The sequence below is a fragment of the Kogia breviceps genome, chromosome 2 (genome assembly GCF_026419965.1).
Source record: "Kogia breviceps isolate mKogBre1 chromosome 2, mKogBre1 haplotype 1, whole genome shotgun sequence".
Classification (NCBI taxonomy): domain Eukaryota; kingdom Metazoa; phylum Chordata; class Mammalia; order Artiodactyla; family Physeteridae; genus Kogia; species Kogia breviceps.
The window spans coordinates 114,745,659-114,766,629 of NC_081311.1; the positions used below are offsets into that span (position 1 = coordinate 114,745,659).

The following is a 20,971-nucleotide window of genomic DNA, read 5'->3' on the forward strand; positions in this document are numbered from 1 at the left end:
CTGATTCCATTTCTTCCCATTAAAATTTGTTCCCCAAACTTCAGTCATTCACTTATTGTGTTTGTGCTTCTTTTCCCCACATTTCATGTACTTAAATAACTTTATATTAATGGAAAATGTATTCATATCACTAATAAATGGCTCTGATGTGATAAATTTTTCTACTAAACCTTAAAATTATGTAAATAATAATTAAAATTTAATTTTAAAAATTAATAATTAAAATATTAAAATAATAATTAAAATTGAAACATTCATCAGCTAAAATCATCTCTTGTACCCCTGGCAGTATGTACACAACCCATTTTGAATCATTGCCTTATAAGAAAGCTTTCTATAGGTGACTAGAAGGGAATATTTAGAGGATCGTGGACCACTATGCCCATTAAAATCCAGTAGTGGTAGGACAAAAGATGGCATGGACTTGGCCATAGAAGAAATGGTAAAACTGACACAAGTGAATGCCCAGGTGCTTATTCATTGGTATCGTGGAGACATTTACACACTACTGCTTTCTCTAACATTTAAAGCTTGAGGTGCTTTACAGGCCAAAAGAATGACTTTTACGCCAAGACTATAAATCCAGCAAGAAAATGGAACAAGAAAACTCCCTCTATCCCAGAATTCTCCAACCTTTGTAAGCTGAATATGACATGTATACTAAATTTTCACTGAAGATTATAAATCTTAGTATAATGAGTAATAGTTGAGAGTAGTAAATTCTAAATGCATAGCAATATAAAACAAATTCTAGTTCCTTAAGAGGCTTAAATACCAAATATATGTATATTCTCCCCCTGCTGAGAAGCTGAAATATCAGTGAATAACAGGTATGAAGTTTTGGTTGCTAGGATTTCTCCCATTAACTATTATTCTGTTCACAGTTTTCTTATGCAAAAGACCTTTCATTTCAACACTGATTGAGTGTCAACTATGGTTATCTTAATTAGGGTAATGTTAACACCTATAAAAATTCTCTAAAATACATGATGGCTCCACAAAATAGAAGTTATTTCTTGCTATATAGAATTTCGAAGGAAATTTTCTACCTGAATTCTCTGTCCTTGCTGCAACTTTTCTCTAAGTATAAAATTATTCCAGGGGGTTCCCTGGTGGCACAGTGGTTGAGAGTCTGCCTGCCAATGCAGGGGACACAGGTTCGAGCCCTGGTCTGGGAGGATCCCACATGCCGCGGAGCAACAAAGCCCGTGAGCCACAACTACTGAGCCTGCGCATCTGGAGCCTGTGCTCCACAACAAGAGAGGCCGCGACAGTGAGAGGCCCGCGCACCGCGATGAAGAGAGGCCCCCGCTTGCCACAACTAGAGAAAGCCCTAGCACAGAAACGAAGACCCAACACAGACAAAAATAAATAAATAAATAAATTTTAAAAATTATTCCAAATTAAAAAGTTTACTAAATAAAACAAAGTGAGTTTTCCTGACCTGTGCTTGGCTTTTCTTGACATGGTGATTCAGGGCCCCCAGCTTGCATCTTTATCCTCCCATAAGGCCTCGGTTAATGTTTACTCCCAGCCAGTATACTAGGAAAGAGAACATTGCCGGGGGGGGGGGGGGGGGGCACTCACTGGTTAATAGCCTTGGAGGGGGAGTGGCTCTCATTGTTTCTGCTCATTTGCCTTTGTTCTGAACTAGTCACGTGGCCACTCTTAACTGTAAGGCAGGCTGAGAAGTGCAGTCTGGAGATGTGCCCAGGAAAGAGAGCACAGAATTTGGTGAGTGACCACCAGACTCTTCCTCCCTCCCATATATCAGTTTGCACCTGTCTTCCAACACTTAGAAATACACCCATACACCTCCTCAAAGGAGACAACCAAAAGTCCCATCCAGTTACTGCCTCAAGCTCCAGTTCTAGAATCTCTGGTAATAAGTAGCTTTCTCCATCAGGCCCAAATTTTCTCCAGGGTGTTAAGAATTTAGAACTTGAAAAATAAGCAATCTGTCCTGCTTTCCCCATCATATCCAATAGACAATGGTGAAGCAAGAACTTGATACCTGGAAATAAACAAACAAACAAACAAAAATCCTCTCATTTGTAAAGGAAAGAATGGTAAATGACCAACAGTCTCTGGACCAAAGTGATGATTGTAATCCTTCTGGGCAGGTCCTGTGAGACCCTGCCCTGGCAGTAGAGACTGTTTCTGGCTCTTCTTTCTGGGAGAATTTCCCATATCCATTGTTCTCCCGGGTTTCTGGCTCTGCTTTCTGGAGTCTCTTCCTTCCCCATTATCCTTCTTGGGCCACATCTGAAGTGGGCATTGAAGAGAATGGCTTCCTTGAAGGTTGTACTGCCTTCATAATTCAGTTTTTGTGGAGCAAATATGGGATTCAGGGATTAAATAGAATCACAGGGTTTTTAGGCCAGGTTTTTGGTTTCTTTGGGAATACAGTTCCCTTAAAATCTTAGTAGACATTGATCTAATCCCCTCAGTCTGTTGCATGTGCTGAGAAGCAGAGTCAAAGACATCCAAAGTTCTTTTCTAGACATGGTACTTGAGCCTGCTTTATTTAAAGATTCCTCACACTCATGTCTTTCTCTTTGTCTCTCTCAGTCTCTGCCTCTGTCTCTTCCTTTTTCTTCCTACTGCTTTGTCCAAACCCTTTCCACTCTCTCCTTCATTTAAAGTACTGGAAAATTCCTGTTTAGTGAAATAGTACTCTTAATGAGAGCTTCTACTTAAATTTTCAAGATAATGATTTTTAATTATAAATTCCTCCCTTTTTTAAAAAACAATTATAGAATCTGTCTACTATGCTTCTTCAGGAGAAAGAACAATAAGGCATTTAAAACAAATTTGTTCCAAAAGCACTTATTGTGTGGTTATTATATATTTATATATATATGGATAATAGTAGAAGACAGGGAAATTAATAGCACATCAACGCCACAAAAGCTGAGTTCATAATATAGCATAAACACAAAGTGTTTCACTATTAAATATTTTGTTCCAGTTATTACTACAGCATTGCAGATCACACTGAAACATAGAGGTGTAAAACAATGATTTTTTTATGCTTGTGGAATCTGGTCAAAAATTCAGATAAAGCACAACAGGAACAGCTTATTTCTCCTACAGTGTTTGAGGTCTCTGCTGGGAAGACTTGAAAGCTGAGGGTGGTTCAATGGCTGGAAGAAGGAATCATCAGGATATCTTTATACTCACGTGATTGGTAGTTGATACTGGCTGTCTGCTGGAACCTCAGCTAGTCTGTCATCTAGAAAACTTACGAGGTCTCTCCCTGTGGTCTCTCTGTATGGGATGATTTGGTGACTTTTTTTTTTTTACAATCCATAGCAAATTTATTACTCAGTAGCCAGGGCCACATCATAGTATCACCCAGAGCCCTCACCTTCCCTCCCCACCTGTCCCCAAGGGTACACCCGAAATGGAAAAAACAGAAGTAAACTCCGATCTCTGTTTTTCCTCTGGAAAAAGGGACGTTGGCCCCGGAAGCCCCTTTCCACAGGTCTCAGCAGGCAAGGGAGTGGACACCTCCTGTGCCCAGAGAGCGGGGCTCCAGGCTCCAACAACTGAGAAAACATGCAGGCAGGAGCAGAGCCCTGTGTCTGTGGAAGAAGATGAGCTGGGAGTATTCCAAGAGAACAAAGGGGTAGTGCGTGATATTTTTATGCTCTAATATTTAGAGTCCATGTAGTATTACTTCTGCCTTATGTTTTGGTTAAAGCAGGTATAAAGGTCTGTGCAAGTTTGAAATGAAAGAACATAGACCCCACCATTTGATAGGAGGAGTGTCAAGGTCACACAGTAAGAAGACCACATGCAATATGAGATATTGTTGCAGCCAGCCCTCTTCGAGTACACATCTTACTCAAATTAATGTTCAAAACATTTACTTCCCATTTAAATCTACTTTATTCACCTTTTTGAATGAATCTGAATATGGTTATTTTCATGTGCACTTTTACTAAATTATACTCTTTTAAATCATTTAAAGTTTTTTTTTTAAAGAAAAATAATATAATAGTATCAAATGTCACTATTTTTTCAGGTATCCCGGCACAGAAGGAATCATTCACAGCATGTCTTGAAAGATGTCATTCCTCCACTGGAACAATTGGTAAGTGATTATTTCACTTCAGTACTGTATTATTTATCTACTGCTACAAAATAAATTACCTCAGAACTCAGCAACTTGGAACAGCACATATTATCTCATGTTTCTGTGGGTAAGGAATCTGGGCATAACCTAGCAGGGTCCTGTGGCTCAGAGCCTTTCAAAAGTCTGCACTCAAAGTTTAAGCCAAAATTGGGGTCACATCTGAAGGCTTGACTGGGGAAAGATCTGTTTTCAAGCTCAGGTACATGGTTGCTGTCAGGATTTAGTTCCTTCAGGGCTTTGGGCCAGAGGCTACTCTTACTTCCTTACCACTTGGGCTTTTCCAGCATGGTGGCTTGCTCCTTCAAAGCATGCAAACTGAGAAGGTGAGAGTCTGGCTTATTCTGCTGCCGCCAAAATGACCTCCTTACTTTCTCCACAGGGACATTTCTCCTCTTCTTTCCTCTGCCTGATACAAAATAGTTCATTTGGCACCCAGAAATTTTTAGGGCTCATTCGTTCCTTTTCTTTGCATCTCTGTTCAAATATCACCTTTTAAGATAGCTCTTCTCTACTGTCCCCTAAACACAAATGAGCAAATTTAAAAGCTCACCATTTCTGTCCACACTTCTTTTCTCTTACCCTAATTTAATTTTCTCCATAGAACTTACCACCATGTGATATACTCTGCAGTTTCTTTTTATTTGTTTGTCATCTCCTTAGAAAGTTCTGTGAGAGCAGGGTTATTGTCTCCTATGTTTATAACTATTCCCATGATTATAACAATTGCTAGAACGTAGTAAAATCTCACTAAATGTGTGTTAAATGAGTGCACAAATGAAATAGTTAATGACTTTTAAAAAAAATTTCCAAGCTCATAGTACAGAGATCTATACTTGTGTACTTTCTCTTCATTATCTCATCATATATCTTGAAGTGCTACTTAGTCATTTGTTCTTAGCACATCTTGGTGTCATCCTTGAAATGAAATATCCCAAGTTGAACACATCATCACCATCTTCCCAAATTGATTCTTGTTTCCATTGACCTCCATCTCTATTTTTTTAATAGCTGTTAAAACAAAAATCAAAAAAGTTAGCTCTTTTTAATAGAGAAGACTTGTTTTAAAATTTTATTTATACATTTAAATTTTTATTTTGTACTGGAGTATAGTTGATTAACAATGTTGTATTAGTTTCAGGTGTACAGCAAAGTGATTCAATTATACATATACATGTATCTATTCTTTTTCAAATTATTTTCCCATTTAGGTTATTGCAGAATATTGAGCAGAGTTCCCTGTGCTATACAGTAGGTCCTTGTTGGTTATATATTTTAAATATAGTAGTGTGTACATGTCAGTCTCAAACTCCCAATCTGTCCCATTTCTATTAGTAGCAAATGTTTATCTAGGCTGAGAACACATTTTCTTTGGATCCTTTATTTTCTCTATGACCCTTCACATGTCAACATTTTCTGAGGTGGTTTCTCCACAATGGATGTGGTGGCCTCATTTTTTTCTCCATGTGTACAGGCACACCCTTTCTGAGGCCTTCAAAAGCTTCTGGTCTCACCCCACTGTATCCCACCATGCCTCTCCCACTGATCCTGTGCTACTGTACAACCTTCCACACCAACCTTCTTTAAACAGTACCTTCATTATTTCATTCTCCTTGTCAGAACTTTCAATACCTTCCTATTTTCTATAGCATCAAGTCTATAGACTTCTCTCACGGCTCTGACTTACCTTATTTATTATCTACTGCCAAATACACAACCTCAAGCCAGCAATAGTAACATGATTAAGACATGGTTCTCACCCTGAAGGAGTTTGGATTTTCTGTAACAATTATAGTTCCTTCATCTCAGCACTCTTTTGTGTTGTTCTCTTTTATTTCATGGGTAATAGACTTGTTCCATGGCTAGACTATAAATGCTTTGAAGTTAGGGGTCATGACTTGTATTTTCTTTATTATATCATACTTCCCCTTACATTGCTTCTGGGACTAGTGTTTGTTCAGGAAAGACATGTTTGTCAAGTGATTTAATGATAAGATATTAAAGATTTATTAAAACAACATTGTTGATTTTGGAGATTAATAAATATATGACTGCTATTCATAGTGAAAGACATTTTAAAATTTAATTAGATATAACAATATCTTGTTTTCAAAATTAATCACTTATGTTTCAACTTAGAGACCATTTTCCCTGGAAAGTATTTCTTTGCTTCCTCAACTTTGAATCAGGTAGCCCTTCTTTATTCTACCTTCCTATAGCAGCTTGGCCTTGCCTCTGTCTCTAAATTGCCTCTGTCTCTAATCACACTAAAATTGCCTATTTCCTTTTACATGTCTCTTACTGCACTGTAAGGTATTTGAGGGGAGAGCTATGCTTCACTTACTGTTTTATTATTAAAACTTCATAGAAGGCCTGGCATAGTATAGCTGTATAGTGAATAGAAAGTAATTGTGTTCTTTTCTATAAATTTGCCTTACAGAACATATAAAGTACATATAAAGTGCTCTTTTTTAGATATAGCACGTGCAAATGTTTCTCTGAAGTGTTTGATGAAACATGGCAAAAGTTAGACTGAAAATGAATCTATATGAGCATGTGTGTACGTAATATAAATATATATGCAATTATATATAATTTTACATGTACAAGTATATATGGACTATATTTGAAAAATGCTTTAAAGTGTCTCAAAATTTTTACACAAAATATATATTATGAATTTTAAAAATTAAAATTATGGTCATTACTTAAATTTAATCGGTAAATAATGGTATATTTGTGCTATGCCTATACATCAAGCATAGGCTAATATTTAAAAAATTAGAATATTCAGAAATAATTTTGTCAATTTAACTTCCTACCTTTAAGGTTATTTGTTGGTTTGCTGGCCTATAGTTATGTGCTTTGACTCTGCAGCCTCAATTCTCAATAAATGAAACTCATTTTAAATATCTCAAATTGTGGATAGTTTAAAAGAAAATATATCTATGTGCTCAATACTCTATTCTAGGTCAGATAACCTTGTAAAAGTGACATTGGGAAGTACTGCTGATAGAAGGAAAAAAAACTGTAATTTGTTGACCTCTTCAGTTTGCAGTCTCTCTAAATCTCTTTCTCTGCATCTCTCTCTCTCTCTCTCTGTTACTCTCTCTGTCTACACAAGCATATACAATCTCTCTCTCTCTCTCTCTCTCTCTCTCTCTCTCTCTCTCTGTCTCTAAACTCTACTGAACTACCAACCAATTTACTTCCTATTCCTGAGTTGGGCTTCCCTGGACTCTCTCTTTGAGTACTTGTTTATCTTGCTCTGTCTTGTGAACAGAGGTTATGTTCAACTTTTATTCATCAATCTCTACTTGAATTAAATTGCTTATTTAATGTTACTTTAAAGACAGAAAAATGATTATCTTTCCCCCACAAGTCTTACTTATGAATTACTTCATTATGGTAGACAATGCCAAAATAACCACCAATTCCCTCAAATAACAAATTCTGATTAATATTTTTTTTTAAATTTCATTTACTTATTAATTTATTTTTGGCTGCGTTGGGTCTCTGTTGCTGCGTGCGGGCTTTCACTAGTTGCAGCAGGTGGGGGCTACTCTTCGTTGCAGTGCACAGGCTTCTCATTACGGTGGCTTCTCTTGTTGCAGAGCACGGGCTCTAGGAGCGTGGGCTTCAGTAGTAGTGGCACGCAGACTCAGTAGTTGTGGCCCCTGGGCTTAGTTGCTCCACGGCATGTGGGATCTTCCTGGATCAGGGCTCAAACCCGCGTTCCCTGCATTGGCAGGCAGATTCTTAACCACTGTGCCACCAGGGAAGTCCCTCTGATTAATTTTTAATTATCCATTACTGTTTACTTCAAGACTTGAATTATTTTCCAGAACCTATAAAGCTGTCTTTATATTTGACTAATATAACTGTATAATTATTTTTAACCTAGATTCACATATTTTTTCCGCAAATCTGACATGTTCCTTCCTTCATCTCTACATCTCTTTTTCTTTCCCTCCTGCCTGCCTCAGTGTTGCTTCTGGAATCATTCATAGGTTCTTGCAGTAGTTTCCCTTGCCAGGACCTACCAGGATCAACTACCATATATAAAATGATATACACCAAAACACTATAGAAAATAGTAAAATCCTTTAAGTTGATGTTATTACTCATTATTTTTACTATATGGATCTTTGAGCTTATTTGTATCCCACATTTTCTTCTATAAATCCCATTTCCTTTATCTCCTATATTTAGAACTTCCTTGAACAGTATCCAGCAATCATGGGAGGCTTTGGCTTTAAGCACAACTGGCAAAAGTATCCTATTCGATGCACTCCCTTTGGAGAAAAGTAATTCACTTTATGACAGTGGAGTCTGCCATGGTGGATGCTCCCATGGATGCTGTCCCCCTTTGGTAACCATGCTTTACTTCTCAACTTCCCCTTTAATAAAGTAGGTTGTGATCAACATGGTTAAACAGAAGCAATGCATTTCTTTTGAATACTGACAAAAATACATTCCTATTTGGAGTCTGAAATCTTAGGGCAGAAACTACCCAGTTCACTGACAGCTGAAGTCATTTATGCCACTTGGTGTGCAAATCCATATGCTATCAATGCTTGAGACTATATTATTTTCTGAGAAGCCGTGTTGTTGCTTAACCAGTTCTGTAATGCGGCAAAGATTTTAAATATGAAAGGTCAAATATACTAATATGTGTTTGTTTCCTGATCTTGTATATTTCATATTATAACTCTTCGTGAGACCTAATTATTTTCTGGGCATTTTCCCTTTTCCCCCTAAAGAAATGTTCAAGAAAAATAATCCTGTTTATAGCATGTTAAATCTTTATCATCTTTATGTTTATCAAAAGAGTATAAGACATGTCTACGGATAACCCTGCAGGAGTCAAAAGCCTATGGCAGGTTTTAGAGAATCATCTGCTGCCTCCTGAGCTAGAAGGATTTGGAGGCCAGAGCTCAGGAAGTTGCCATGGCTTGGGGGCAAAGCAGGCTTTTGCAGATAAACCTTAAGTCACAGATTCTACCTTTTGGAGCCAGATATCATTTTGTGGATTAATTAATACTTGTGAGGCCTTTAAGGATGAAAGACATTGTGAGCATACAGTGTTTTCTTATTTTAAAACAAAGGACAGCCCCTTTGGGCGAATAGTTCTATTGATCAGGCTGTGCTTTCCTCAAATTGCAAAAAATTTTCAAAAGCTCTTCAATCTTTCAAAATTCTACTTTGTTAAGATAAAATTAGGTTTTCTGAAAAAAAATTCCTCCCAGATCTTCAAGCTGGCAGTATGTTAATAATGTTATATAATTTAATAACAGTAATACAAACCATCTCCAAGTTTTCATTGCTTTATGTACCCTTCCTTTACTCAAACAGCAGGAGTGTGTTTTTTATTTTTTTAAAAAAATTTTATTGGAGTATGGTTTTTACAGTGTTTTGTAGGAGTGTGTTAATTCCAATGTTTGTTGAGGCCATCCCTGTGCTGGGCACCCGGCTGGGTTTAGTGTATGCAACGATATGCTAAATAGTCATGTCCTTTTTTGGAGGGGCTGTCAGTCTAGGGGTGAAGAAAAGTATTAAACGTGTAAAGAAAGGCATAATTCTCTGAATGCAAATTACACAACATGCTATGACAGCAGACAAACAAGTTTCTATGAAAGAGGGAGAGCCTACCTTGGATTAAGTAGTCATGAAAGCACTCTTTGAAAGGGCCATTTAAATTGAGATTTGTAGGGTGACTAGAGTTTGTCAAGCAAATTACTGGAAGGATGATGCAAACTGAAGGAACATCAAGTGCAAAGGTCTGGAAGTCAGAACAAAGTGCTTACACTGGAAAAACTGCAAGACTGCCGCACTGGCTGGAACAGGGAAATAAGTCTGGAAGTGTGGGCAGAGTGAGGCAGTGCTCAGATGTCAATGGGCCTTGAGGTGATGGTAAGGAGTTCAGAAGCCATTAAAACACAGAAACAAGTTACCATGACTTCTCCCATCCAGGCCTACATTTGAAATTCCTTTAACCGTAGAGTAGAGAAGAAGAACAAACAGACACAACAACAAAAAAGGTTGTTAACATTGAGCAATCCTTTCTTCCCTATTGCCTTGACCAAAATTAGGTTATAACAAAACAGTTGAATTAGGCTAATAAATTGCCCAGGCAGTAACCAGGAAGGCCATTCTCACTGAATTCCAATGATGTGCAAGGAAAGAACAACATGTTTAGATCAAGGAAACAAAGAAATAGAAGTCAAGGAAGAAGAGAGAAATAAAGGAGGAGAAAGATGTGATTCACAGGAAAAGCCTCCGGAAGACTGAAACTCTTAAGACAAAAAGAGGTTCCCTCATCAGCCTGTTTCCCAATTAGAATCTGGATATTTTGGTGGTGACCAAATGAAACACACTGGTTACAAGATGAAAGGCTCAGGAAAAGGCTATGGGGGTTCTTAAATATCAAAATGTAGCTTATTCAAGATGATATTTTGATGAGTTAAGGGTAAATAAATCAGAGACATGTGGGTAAAATTTCTCTTGAAATACACAGGGGTTTAAAATGATGGGGAAATTCACTTGGCAAAACATTATATGTACTTTGCCAAACCCAACATTTGAAAAACTGTTTAAGACATTCAGCAGAACCCCAAAGCACAACATATTCTCTTATCCTGAGAGTAAGAGAGGGAGAATACCCGTGAAAGCATTGTGCAACATACACACTGCAGGGTATAAATAATTTACAATGAGCAAACCATGCCTAACGTTGAGATCTGAAGTCAAGACCAGCTTCTCCAGAACTTCTTTGAGAATGCTTTTATTACTCCTTTACAGGCATCACTCATGTATGACACAGCATCGTTTTTCTTTGCTTTTCTTCTGTTCTCCTTTTCGTGTAATTATTGTATCCAACTTGATAATTTTGATTTACCACTTTTTTAAAGTATGCACACAGTAAATTATGTTTCTATATTAGGCAGAAATATTATATTTCACCTCTCTAAATGCATTATAGTTCATTCTCCAGCTATACGTAAGACAGTCCTAAAATTAAGCATTTACATTTTTTATGTACTTAGTACTTTATATGATGTACAGATAAGCTGCATTTTGAAGGTGATTTTTTTTTCCTTGTTTTTGTTTCTGTTCTGCTGCAAGTCCACACACACATGGTCAGCAGATCTGATACAGAAAGAAAGCTAGAGCCAGTACAGAAATAATTGGAAACTGAGAAGAAAAATGTAAGCAGTGAGTCCCAAAGAGGAAAGTGGGGCAAGAGACGGAAAGCCAGTGGAGTTATGTAGGATGACTAAGTTCTAGAGATCAACTATACAGCATGGTGATTATATTGGTTAATAAGACTGTTGTACACTGGAAATTTGCTACAAGAGCAGACCTCACATGCTCTCACCACAAAAAAAAGACTTAAATTTTGGGGCTTCCCAGGTGGCACAGTGGTTAAGAATCTGCCTGCCAATGCAGGGAACATGGGTTTGAGCCCTGGTCTGGGAAGATCCCACATGCCGTGGAGCAACTAAGCCCGTCCACCACAACTACTGAGCCTGCGCTCTAGAGCCCGCGAGCCACAACTATTGAGCCCGAGTGCCACAACTACTGAAGCCTGTGCGTAGAGCCCATGCTCCACAACAAGAGAGGCCACCACAATGAGAGGCCCGTGCACCACAGTAAAGAGTAGCCCTAGCTCCGCGCAACTAGAGAAAGCCTGCACACAGCAACGAAGACCCAATGCAGCCAAAAATAGATAAATTTATTAAATAAATAAAAAGGTAACTATATGAGGAAATGTATATATTAAGTAGCTTGACTATAGTAATCATTTCACTATGTATATGTAAGTAAAACATCATTGTACACCTTAAATATATACAATTTTTATTTTAACAATAGAAACTTAAAAAATAATTTTTAAAAAGCCAATGGAAAGAAGACACAGAAATTTCTATTTCTGTGGATGGTGGAAAAGTTAAGAGATTTAAGAAGGAAGAGAAGCCTCATTTGGGGGTAAAATGATGTAACCAGATATGTCCTCCTTCTGTGCTTTATAATAGAAATTATCAAAACAAACAGATTAGCAGCAAAGTACTGTGATCTATTAAAAGTTCAGAAAAAAATATAGCAAGTGCCTAATTATTAAATAGGAAAATAATTAAATGCAAAATAATAGTAGCGCATGTTTGTAGTTATACAGAATTGATACATAGTTCTCCTAGGAGGCCAGTCAGTCATACAGAAACTTTCACAGGGTGGTGCTGTCTGCTTCAGAGAGCTCTCCCCAGTTCAGGTCTGGGGCCTGTCTCAGTTTTGTGGATCTTGAAAAATTATATGTAACAATGTTATCAGTGTTTACAGAGATGATGATCCCTAGGATTACCTCACAGTAACCAAATTTGTAAGAGTCAGCTGATTTATTAATTTATAATGGCGAATATACTGATGCTATTTGTCACCCACATTCTGACTATTTGCGAGAGGACCGAGGAAGCTAAATTAGGAGTCAGAGGATTTCCAGTGAACACAGGAATCAGAACAAAGGAGAAAAGAGCAACCACTTACATACATCAGCAGCCCAAAGGGTCTGTCGTTCTGGTATTAAAAGTCAATACCCTCTCATGAGAATCTAGTGAAAGTTTTAACTTCAGTTTATTTCCATTTATAAACATGTGTTTTGACAGAATTCTTTTGGTGGACTGGTACAGATGAAAACCTATTGTCTTCAATTCTTTATCTGAGAACTGCGTGAAGCCTTCATAAAAAAAAAAAAATTGCAGTGTCTGTACTTAACGGTTAGAGGCTGGTCTTTCTGCCATGACTATTAGCATTAATCAGAGGTTGTCATCTGCTCTCTTGCCTTTGCCTCTTGCTTCCAGCTCAGGTTGATTAACAGGCGCTATCTGGATATCCCACCGCCATTCATTCTTTTCATCTGTATCTCAGCACAGTTGTGTCTGCCGAGTGCTTCCTCAGTGCTAGCAGACTGGCTGGCATCCAATCTGGACAAATTGCTGATCTTTCCTGCCACTTAACATTAAATAGGGCTTCTAAGGAATATTGGACAAATAGCTCAAGAAGCCAGATTCAGCATCTAAAGATTGGTTGACAATTCTTAAGTATACTTTGTTTAGGGAGTGCTACTACTTTAAAGAACTTCAAGTTGGCCTGGAACTTGGTGTATAGTATCCTAAACATAGGCCTAAAGCTATACACAGTTTTGTAAATTACTAGAGGCAAGACTGTCTAGGTCCTAGATGACCAGTATACTCAACTGTAATTTATAGATTACTGTCCCTTCAAACCATGTGATTAAAATAAAAGAGGAATAAGTAATTAGAATAATTACTATGGTACCATATGTAAACCCACATACAAAATACGTAGCAATCTTCTGCTTACCCTAATACTTCTTTCTGCTCCTATGAGCCTCCTGGAATAACTGATTCCTAGTGCCTGGAACATGGTGAGGTATTTCAAAGTATGATGACAAGGAATAATAAAGTAATTAAATGTACCTCATGGAAACTTTGCTTCCCAGCATGGGACTTAAAATAATGCAGTGCTTTCAGTGTAGGAAGCCTGATTGGAGTTTTCTATTCCAGGGCAAAAGTAGGCCTTAGTCTCTGAGATAACTGGAGGGGAGTATGGTATCTAGTCCCCCAAAAAGAGGAACAGGAGTATCTTGAAATGTGAGCTCACAAGGATATAAGCCTCAGTAAGATTAAGGTTGTGCTATTAGTCTTTGCAGTTCCATTGTGAGCAGAGCAGCTGGTATTTAGGGGAAGGGATGTTACTGTTTAAAAATGTGTTGGAAGAATGAATGGTTGTGCAGCAAGTATGAAAGAAACAATGGAGAGAAAGGAACACCTGATCACAGAAGTGGGAATAGTGCATGATGGTTGCACATGTATATAATTACATGTAGAAATGTGTATGCCGATACATAGGTAAGTAAAAATATGCACTGTAGAAATAAATATAATAGGTAAAAGTACACAGTAGAAGGATTATTAGCTTCTTCAAATGACCAGGAAGGCAACTTGGACTTTGAAAGATAATATAAAAGAAGATACCTAACCTGTTATTTACCTCTTCCTCTTTCCTTTTTCTGGACCTCCGTGTAGACATGCCTGGATACTCTGTTGCATTGACCAAAGGCTGTAAAAATTGGTTCAACCTGTTTGATGGCAATAATGTCCATTTATAGAATCCTAACATGAGAAATCCAGCCCCTGGCCTCAATCTCAGGTATCCTGAAAAGGCCCAGCATATAGAGAAACTTTACTTATACATTCAAAGAGAGAGAATTTTAAGGTATATAATTCAAGCCAGTTTATGTTGATTTCCCCTGCAAGAGTGTTAGGTTTCTACTTTCACATTTCCCTTCTCTTTTTAAAGAAATGGTCATCAATAATACATCTCTGGGTACTAAATATCCACCTAGTGGTCTTTTAGTGAATATTTTTATGGGGAAAAAGGCAATATTCTTAGCTGAGAACATATGCATCAGTTTTTATCATGGGTTGAGAGATTTTGTAGCTTTTTGGTAGATAGATTCAGGTTTTTGGTAACTTATTTTTTTGCATCATAAGAAAGCTTAAATAAAATGGTAAATTTAATCTATGGTTACACAACAAAATGTCTCAATATACATTCCTAAAGAAAGGGACGTCCTCTGTGATGCTAATTGCTCTTAACAACATTTTTTTTCCAAACATTTGTAGAAACTAGTGATGCCCAGATTTAAATATTAAATGTATTATATGTATTTTAGGGGGTAGACAAATAAGACTTCCTGGAACTAAGAAGAAGAGACAGTATACATTAGGACAAAATGTGGGAAAAGCAAATGAACAGACGTACCTAAATACAGAAGAGGCACCACTGAACATCATGATTCTAAAAGTTATCTAAGAGAGCTTCCTCAGATTCTTCTAGGCTTGTGGAGTACATACTGAAAGAAAAGAAATTCTCTGGAAATGTAGCTATGTGAAAAATATTATGCTATTATTATCATAAATCATCATTATCTTCATCAATATTTATTACAAGATGTCTTCATCCAATGTATTTTGAAAGCTAAGTATTGTGCTGTGTATTAGGAATATAATAATAAACAAGTCAGAAAAGATCTCACCTATATCAGAGTGAGTCTTGTAAATAACCAGTTCTTTAACTGATGAAATTTTAGTGGTTTGGAACAACTCACCCCCAAATATCTCTTCCTTTAACCTGTCATAATGCAGACAGATTATTTTTGCTTGTCCAGTTTCCTATAAAAATTTAAATAAACATTTAAATAGCCATTCATTCATCCACTCATTTGTTCAAACAATATTTATTATTGTGATCATTGGTGCCAGCAAGTACTCTGTGCTGGGAACACAGGTGTGAAAGGAAGAGTCACAGCGCAGGTGCAGGTACAACCAAATAAGCCCTGTGACAGTGGTAATGGCAGAATGAAAATGAAGATTCAGGACAGGGCATCTAAAAAGAGATTGCAGGGCTTCCTTGGTGGTGCAGTGGTTGCGAGTCTGCCGATGCAGGGGACACGGGTTCGTGCCCCGGTCTGGGAGGATCCCACATGCCGCGGAGCGGCTGGGCCTGTGAGCCATGGCCGCTGAACCTGTGCGTCCAGAGCCTGTGCTCCGCAACGGGAGAGGCCACAACAGTGAGAGGCCCGCGTAACGAAAAAAAAAAAAAAGAGAGAGATTGCAGAGGAAACATGGAAGAACTCTCTAACAATAGAGAGAACTATTACATTTTAAAATAGATTTACTATATCTGGGAATTGATGAGATGAAGATATGGTGGAAGTGAAGTATTACAATCAGGAGGAAAGCATGTAGGGTGGCACTGAGGGAGTGTGGTCCTTTGATATTAGGTAGGTGACTCCTTAAAGCTTTCAGCATATAGCATGGGGGTGCTGGTGAAGGTTGTTGGCAATTTACCAAGATCGAAAAGATGGAACACAGGTAAGATATAGGGATGGGAGGGGTGCAGGACTGACAGGAGAAGGTAGAAATAGGGCACTAAGAAATTAAAACATCTATTATAGACTTTGCTGGGAGTCACCACATCACAATTTGCATTGTGTATTTATTTACCCTAGAACTCCACAAAAACCTCTGTGGAATGATAAGGAATGGTTGAATCTCCTTTAAGGAATGTGCAGCTGTATTAGCAATGAAAGCCAATAAATACAAATAGGAAGGGAAGCAAACCCACATCATGGAGGAAGATAATGAGATAATGCTGCTACAGCATCTCTCCGTAACTAACTAAACGAAATGCATGGAATGTCAGTGTTTTAAATGCCCTTCCAGTTTAACCGGCCCAGTTACCTGCTTCTGTTGACTTTTTCTCACTCACTGGCATCAGCAGATACATGAGGAAGTGGAAATGAGGAGTGAAAAGGAAGAACTTTTGCAAGGATGATTGGTAAAATTAAGGAAGGCATTAAATTTGTTTTTGTTTTACCATTTTTAATCAATTTTGTAAGCAAGTGACTTCAATGCCCAGAAGGAAAAGTAAGTAAAGGTGTATCACTATCTAACAAATCATTCACATTTCTCTTCGTTATCTTTCTTTTGGATATTTAACAGCTTGTAATGACTGATCTTGAAGGCACTTCCCATAAGTTATATATGCATTGTTGATGAAGTTCTGTGACTGGAAACTTCCATCACTGCAATGACTGTTGGAAAGCACAGGTTCATTCAAACTAATAATGCATAGGAGTTTGTCACAGTTTTAATATATGCATTCTTCTTGCAGATGGTTGAAAAAGAAGGTTATCTTCAAAAAGCTAAAATTGCAGATGGAGGAAAGAAACTAAGGTAATAAAAGTTTTTTAAATTCACTTTTATATAACTATGCCAGTTCCCCATCTTCTCAATTGTGTCACTGCTATTGTTTGGAAAGGTAGGCCCTATGGTGCATGACTAGAATATTCCTCTCTGCTATCACTAAGATCAATAGTATTTTTAATATAATTATAGTTTTCCAACAAAGCACTACATTTTATTTTGTTGCACGGAATATATAAATGAAGTGCTTCATGACCTCCTAAGACTTGAAATCTTAAAAAATATGTGAAGAAATAAGATATTGGGTCTTGACTTCTGGGGTTAACAGATTAGGGGATGAAAGGACTCATTTTGCAGTATATAAAAATCTCCCTACAATACATTGGGATCATAATTTTTTGAAGGATGGAGGATTTGAAATACATTTGTTGCTCAAATAAAAATCATTTGAGAAAAAAATAAAAGGAAAATAATCTGTCAGATAAAAAGTTGGAAGTTGCTGCACTTGGAGATGAGGTCAACACAGAGTAGGTAAGAGAAATTAGAAAATGTAATAAGGATTCCCTAGGCAACAACAAGAAAAAACTTGGAGAAAACAATAAGGTTGATAGGAGGGTAGACAAACACGCTACATGTTTTTTATGTATGGGATATTTAGAAATAATCATCTCCATTTTAGAATTTTCCCTATTTCTCATGTAGGTCTTATGATATACTTAGCTTTGTGCTAGGTTATATGCAAGCTTCAAAGGTATGTAAAAAGTGCTTACAGTGGGAGAAAAGGCATTTATTCATGACTATATTATTAACAGTTAAAATCATACAGGATAAATTCACTAATTAGCTACACAATGGGACACTTATTAATTGTATAATACAATTCATTACTAGAATGGAACTCTGGCCAACACTAGAGAATGAAATATGCTATTGTTTGTTTGCTATAATGGAGTAAGTATATATTTATTTAAAATAATTAAAATTGGGGAAAACTATCATCCATAATTCCACTACTTAAAATAACTATTTCAATTTTAAAGAACAAACTCTATTTTCTGCTCATATTATGTCTTATTCTTGGATAGCAAACAGGGCCTTGAACCCTCTCCTAGACTGTTCCTCTTCAATAAGCCTGCAGCCACCCTCCTTTGAAGGGTCCAGGAGGGAGATGCACAGGAGACAAGATCTAATGCAATGCTGCTTTCAAAGACTCATCTAGTCCTGGCCCCAGTGGAGAACCTGACTTAATGTATTGGGTTCTGAAAGGACCCAGGAGGGATTCTTTGATTAACCCAATCTAGTGCCAACTTTCCCCTAGACTTTTCTCCCAGTTATATCAGCTCGTGAAAGGTGCAATGATAAATCTTCCCAAGATAAGTCAAAACCCTTTCTTACCTTACCAGCAATGTGGACAAAAAATCCAAAGAGGGACAGAAAAGGACTTGTCTAAGTTATCACTTCACCTTTCACTGGGGCTTGGCAGGAAAGAGGAGGTGATAGCTTTGGTCAGTCTTAGCCTCCAGATTCCTGCAAGCAAGAGGAGGAGATGCTAAAAGGAATTCCAAGAAAACAAGATGATGCGCCACCACAGTGGTCTTGTGCAATGTCCTTGCCCATAAGCTATCCATAAACCATCCCTGTAAAATGTTTTCCTAGAAAGTGGTGTCAAGAAAAAGTAGAGGAGCACAACCAGGCCTTTTCCCTAACAGACTCACATGAATACATTTTTAGGTAGTTTCAACCAGTGTGTATACCATTTTGTGTTTGTTTTATTTGTTGTTACTTTAATCAGCTTACATACCATTTCTGTGTTCTAGTTTAAATTCATACAAACTTTATTTTGTACTCTTATTGTTATTTCAATCAGCTTGCATGCAATTATGCATTCTTTCAGCTTTTTCATTTAAAGTTATATAAATTTTAGTTTTCCATTTTTGTTTTTGTTTTTAACCTCAGGTGTACAAATTGAGTTGATTTTGCTCTTCAGTGTGTGGCCTTGTATCATCATCATTCTGGACAAGACCCCTAGTTGGTTTTATTTTATTCATCATCTCTATTCCTCACTTCAATCCTCTGTAGAATGTGTGTTCATCACATCCTCTCTCCATACATTTATTTGGCTATATGTGTGGCATTCTAGAAAACAGTGTGTAAGTGAATGTATTCTAAATTTCATAAGCCTTTGGTTTATAAGCCTTATTCTGGTTTGTACTACTTTCATTCAATGTTAGTCAATGTTAGGATATCTATCTATATCTATATTTTTAAAACAAGTTAATTTCTTCCAACTGTTGCCCATTTTGCCGTTGTGAACACACATCAGATTATACTTACTCAGCCTCCCAAGAGTGGATACCTAAATTGTCCCTTACTCCTTCCATCCCAAACAACATTGCAACAAATCACACCTATATGTCTCCTTACAGACCTGTGAGGAATTCTCTCTGGGGCCTACCCCCAGGAGTAAAGGATTGCTTGGTGGTAAGGTACACACGGTTATAAATGAACTGGGTGCTACTGCAAAATTTCTTCAGAATGAATGCATTGGTTCACACTCTTCTGCACAATGCAGAAGGGATTGCCTCGCTCCATGATCTCATCAGCATGCAGCATCATCAGACTTTCAGTTTTGCAAGTTGATGGCTATAGGACATTACTTTAGTGTTGCATTTATTTTTTTTCTTCTGACTGGTGTTTTAGTTAAGCATCACATCACCTATTTAGAGTCAGTCAGGCTCTGCATTCCAAGAACTGCCTGTGCATAAACTCTGACTATTTTCTACTGAGTTTCTCACTTTTTTTTTTTGAGAGAACTCCTAATGTACACCAGGTAGTAATACATTGTCAACTTCAGGCTTGGCAGATATCTCCTCCAAGTCTCTCACTATCTATTTACCTTGCTGATGAAAGTCCTTCGTGACCAGAAATCTTTAAATTTGATCCATATTGTTCCATAATTTTATTATTTATTGTTTGTGGGATTTGCTTTCTTTCTTGAATTTTTAAAAAAAAATTAATTGAAGTATGGTTGATTTATGATATCATGCAAGTTTCAGGTTTACAGCACGACGATTCAGTTCTATATATATATACATATATATATATATATTCTTGTTTAGATTCTTTTCCCTTATAGGTTATTACATAATATTGAGTATAGTTTCCTGTGCTATACAGTAGGTTCTTGTTGGTTGGTTATCTATTTTAAACACAGTAGTGTGTATATATTAATCCCAGCCTCGTAATTCATCCCTCCCATTCATCCCCCTTTCCCCTTTGGTAACCATAAGTTTGTTTTCTGTATCTGTGAGTCTCTTTCTGTTTTGGAAATAAGTTCATTTGTGTCATTTTTTTTCTTTTCTTTTTTTAGATTCCACATATAAGTGATATCACATATTTGTCTTTCTCTGTCTGGCTTACTTCACTTAGTATGATAATCTCTCAGTCCACCCATTTGCAACAGCAGCAAATGGCATTATTTCATTATTTTTTATGGCTGAGTAATATTCCACTGTGTGTGTGTGTGTGTGTGTGTGTGTGTGTGTGTGTGTGTGTGTGTGTGTGTGTATGTATATATGTATATGTAGGGGTGTGTGTGTGTGTATATATATATATATATACATCACATATTCTTTATACATTCATCTGTTGATGGACATTTAGGTTGCTTTCTTATCTTGGCTTTTGTCTTGTTTTGGCTTTTGCTGCAGTGAACATTGGGGTGCATGTATCTTTTCAAATTATGGTTTTCTCTGGATATATGCCCAGGGGTGAGATTTCAGAATCATATGGTAGCTCTATTTTTAGTTGTTTTAAGAATTGCTTTAGTTTTTTATTATAAACATGTTACAGATTGAAAATTATATATAGTCAGCATGTTTAATAACATATAATACACCACAATGTTGATGGGACTGTAATACACCAAGCCATTTCTACATTCCTCTTTTATTAGATTTTTAAGTTGACTCCAGTTTTATACTAAAACAGTTACAAATGCAGTAAACCTACTATTGCTTGTCAGTTTTTCTTTTATATCTTCTTA

The 20,971-nt window shown here is 37.1% G+C and overlaps 1 protein-coding gene across 2 annotated transcripts in view; it reads left to right on the forward strand.

Moving 5' to 3' along the window:
* Window positions 1–20,971, forward strand: part of ARHGAP15 (Rho GTPase activating protein 15) — a 613,208-nt gene that overhangs the window by 71,645 nt on the left and 520,592 nt on the right. For both annotated transcript variants that reach the window (XM_059053493.2, XM_067027507.1), the window contains exons 3-4: window positions 4,031–4,099; window positions 16,895–16,956. In XM_059053493.2, the coding sequence (XP_058909476.1) occupies window positions 4,031–4,099; window positions 16,895–16,956 (131 nt within the window). The remainder of the gene's footprint in view (window positions 1–4,030; window positions 4,100–16,894; window positions 16,957–20,971) is intronic.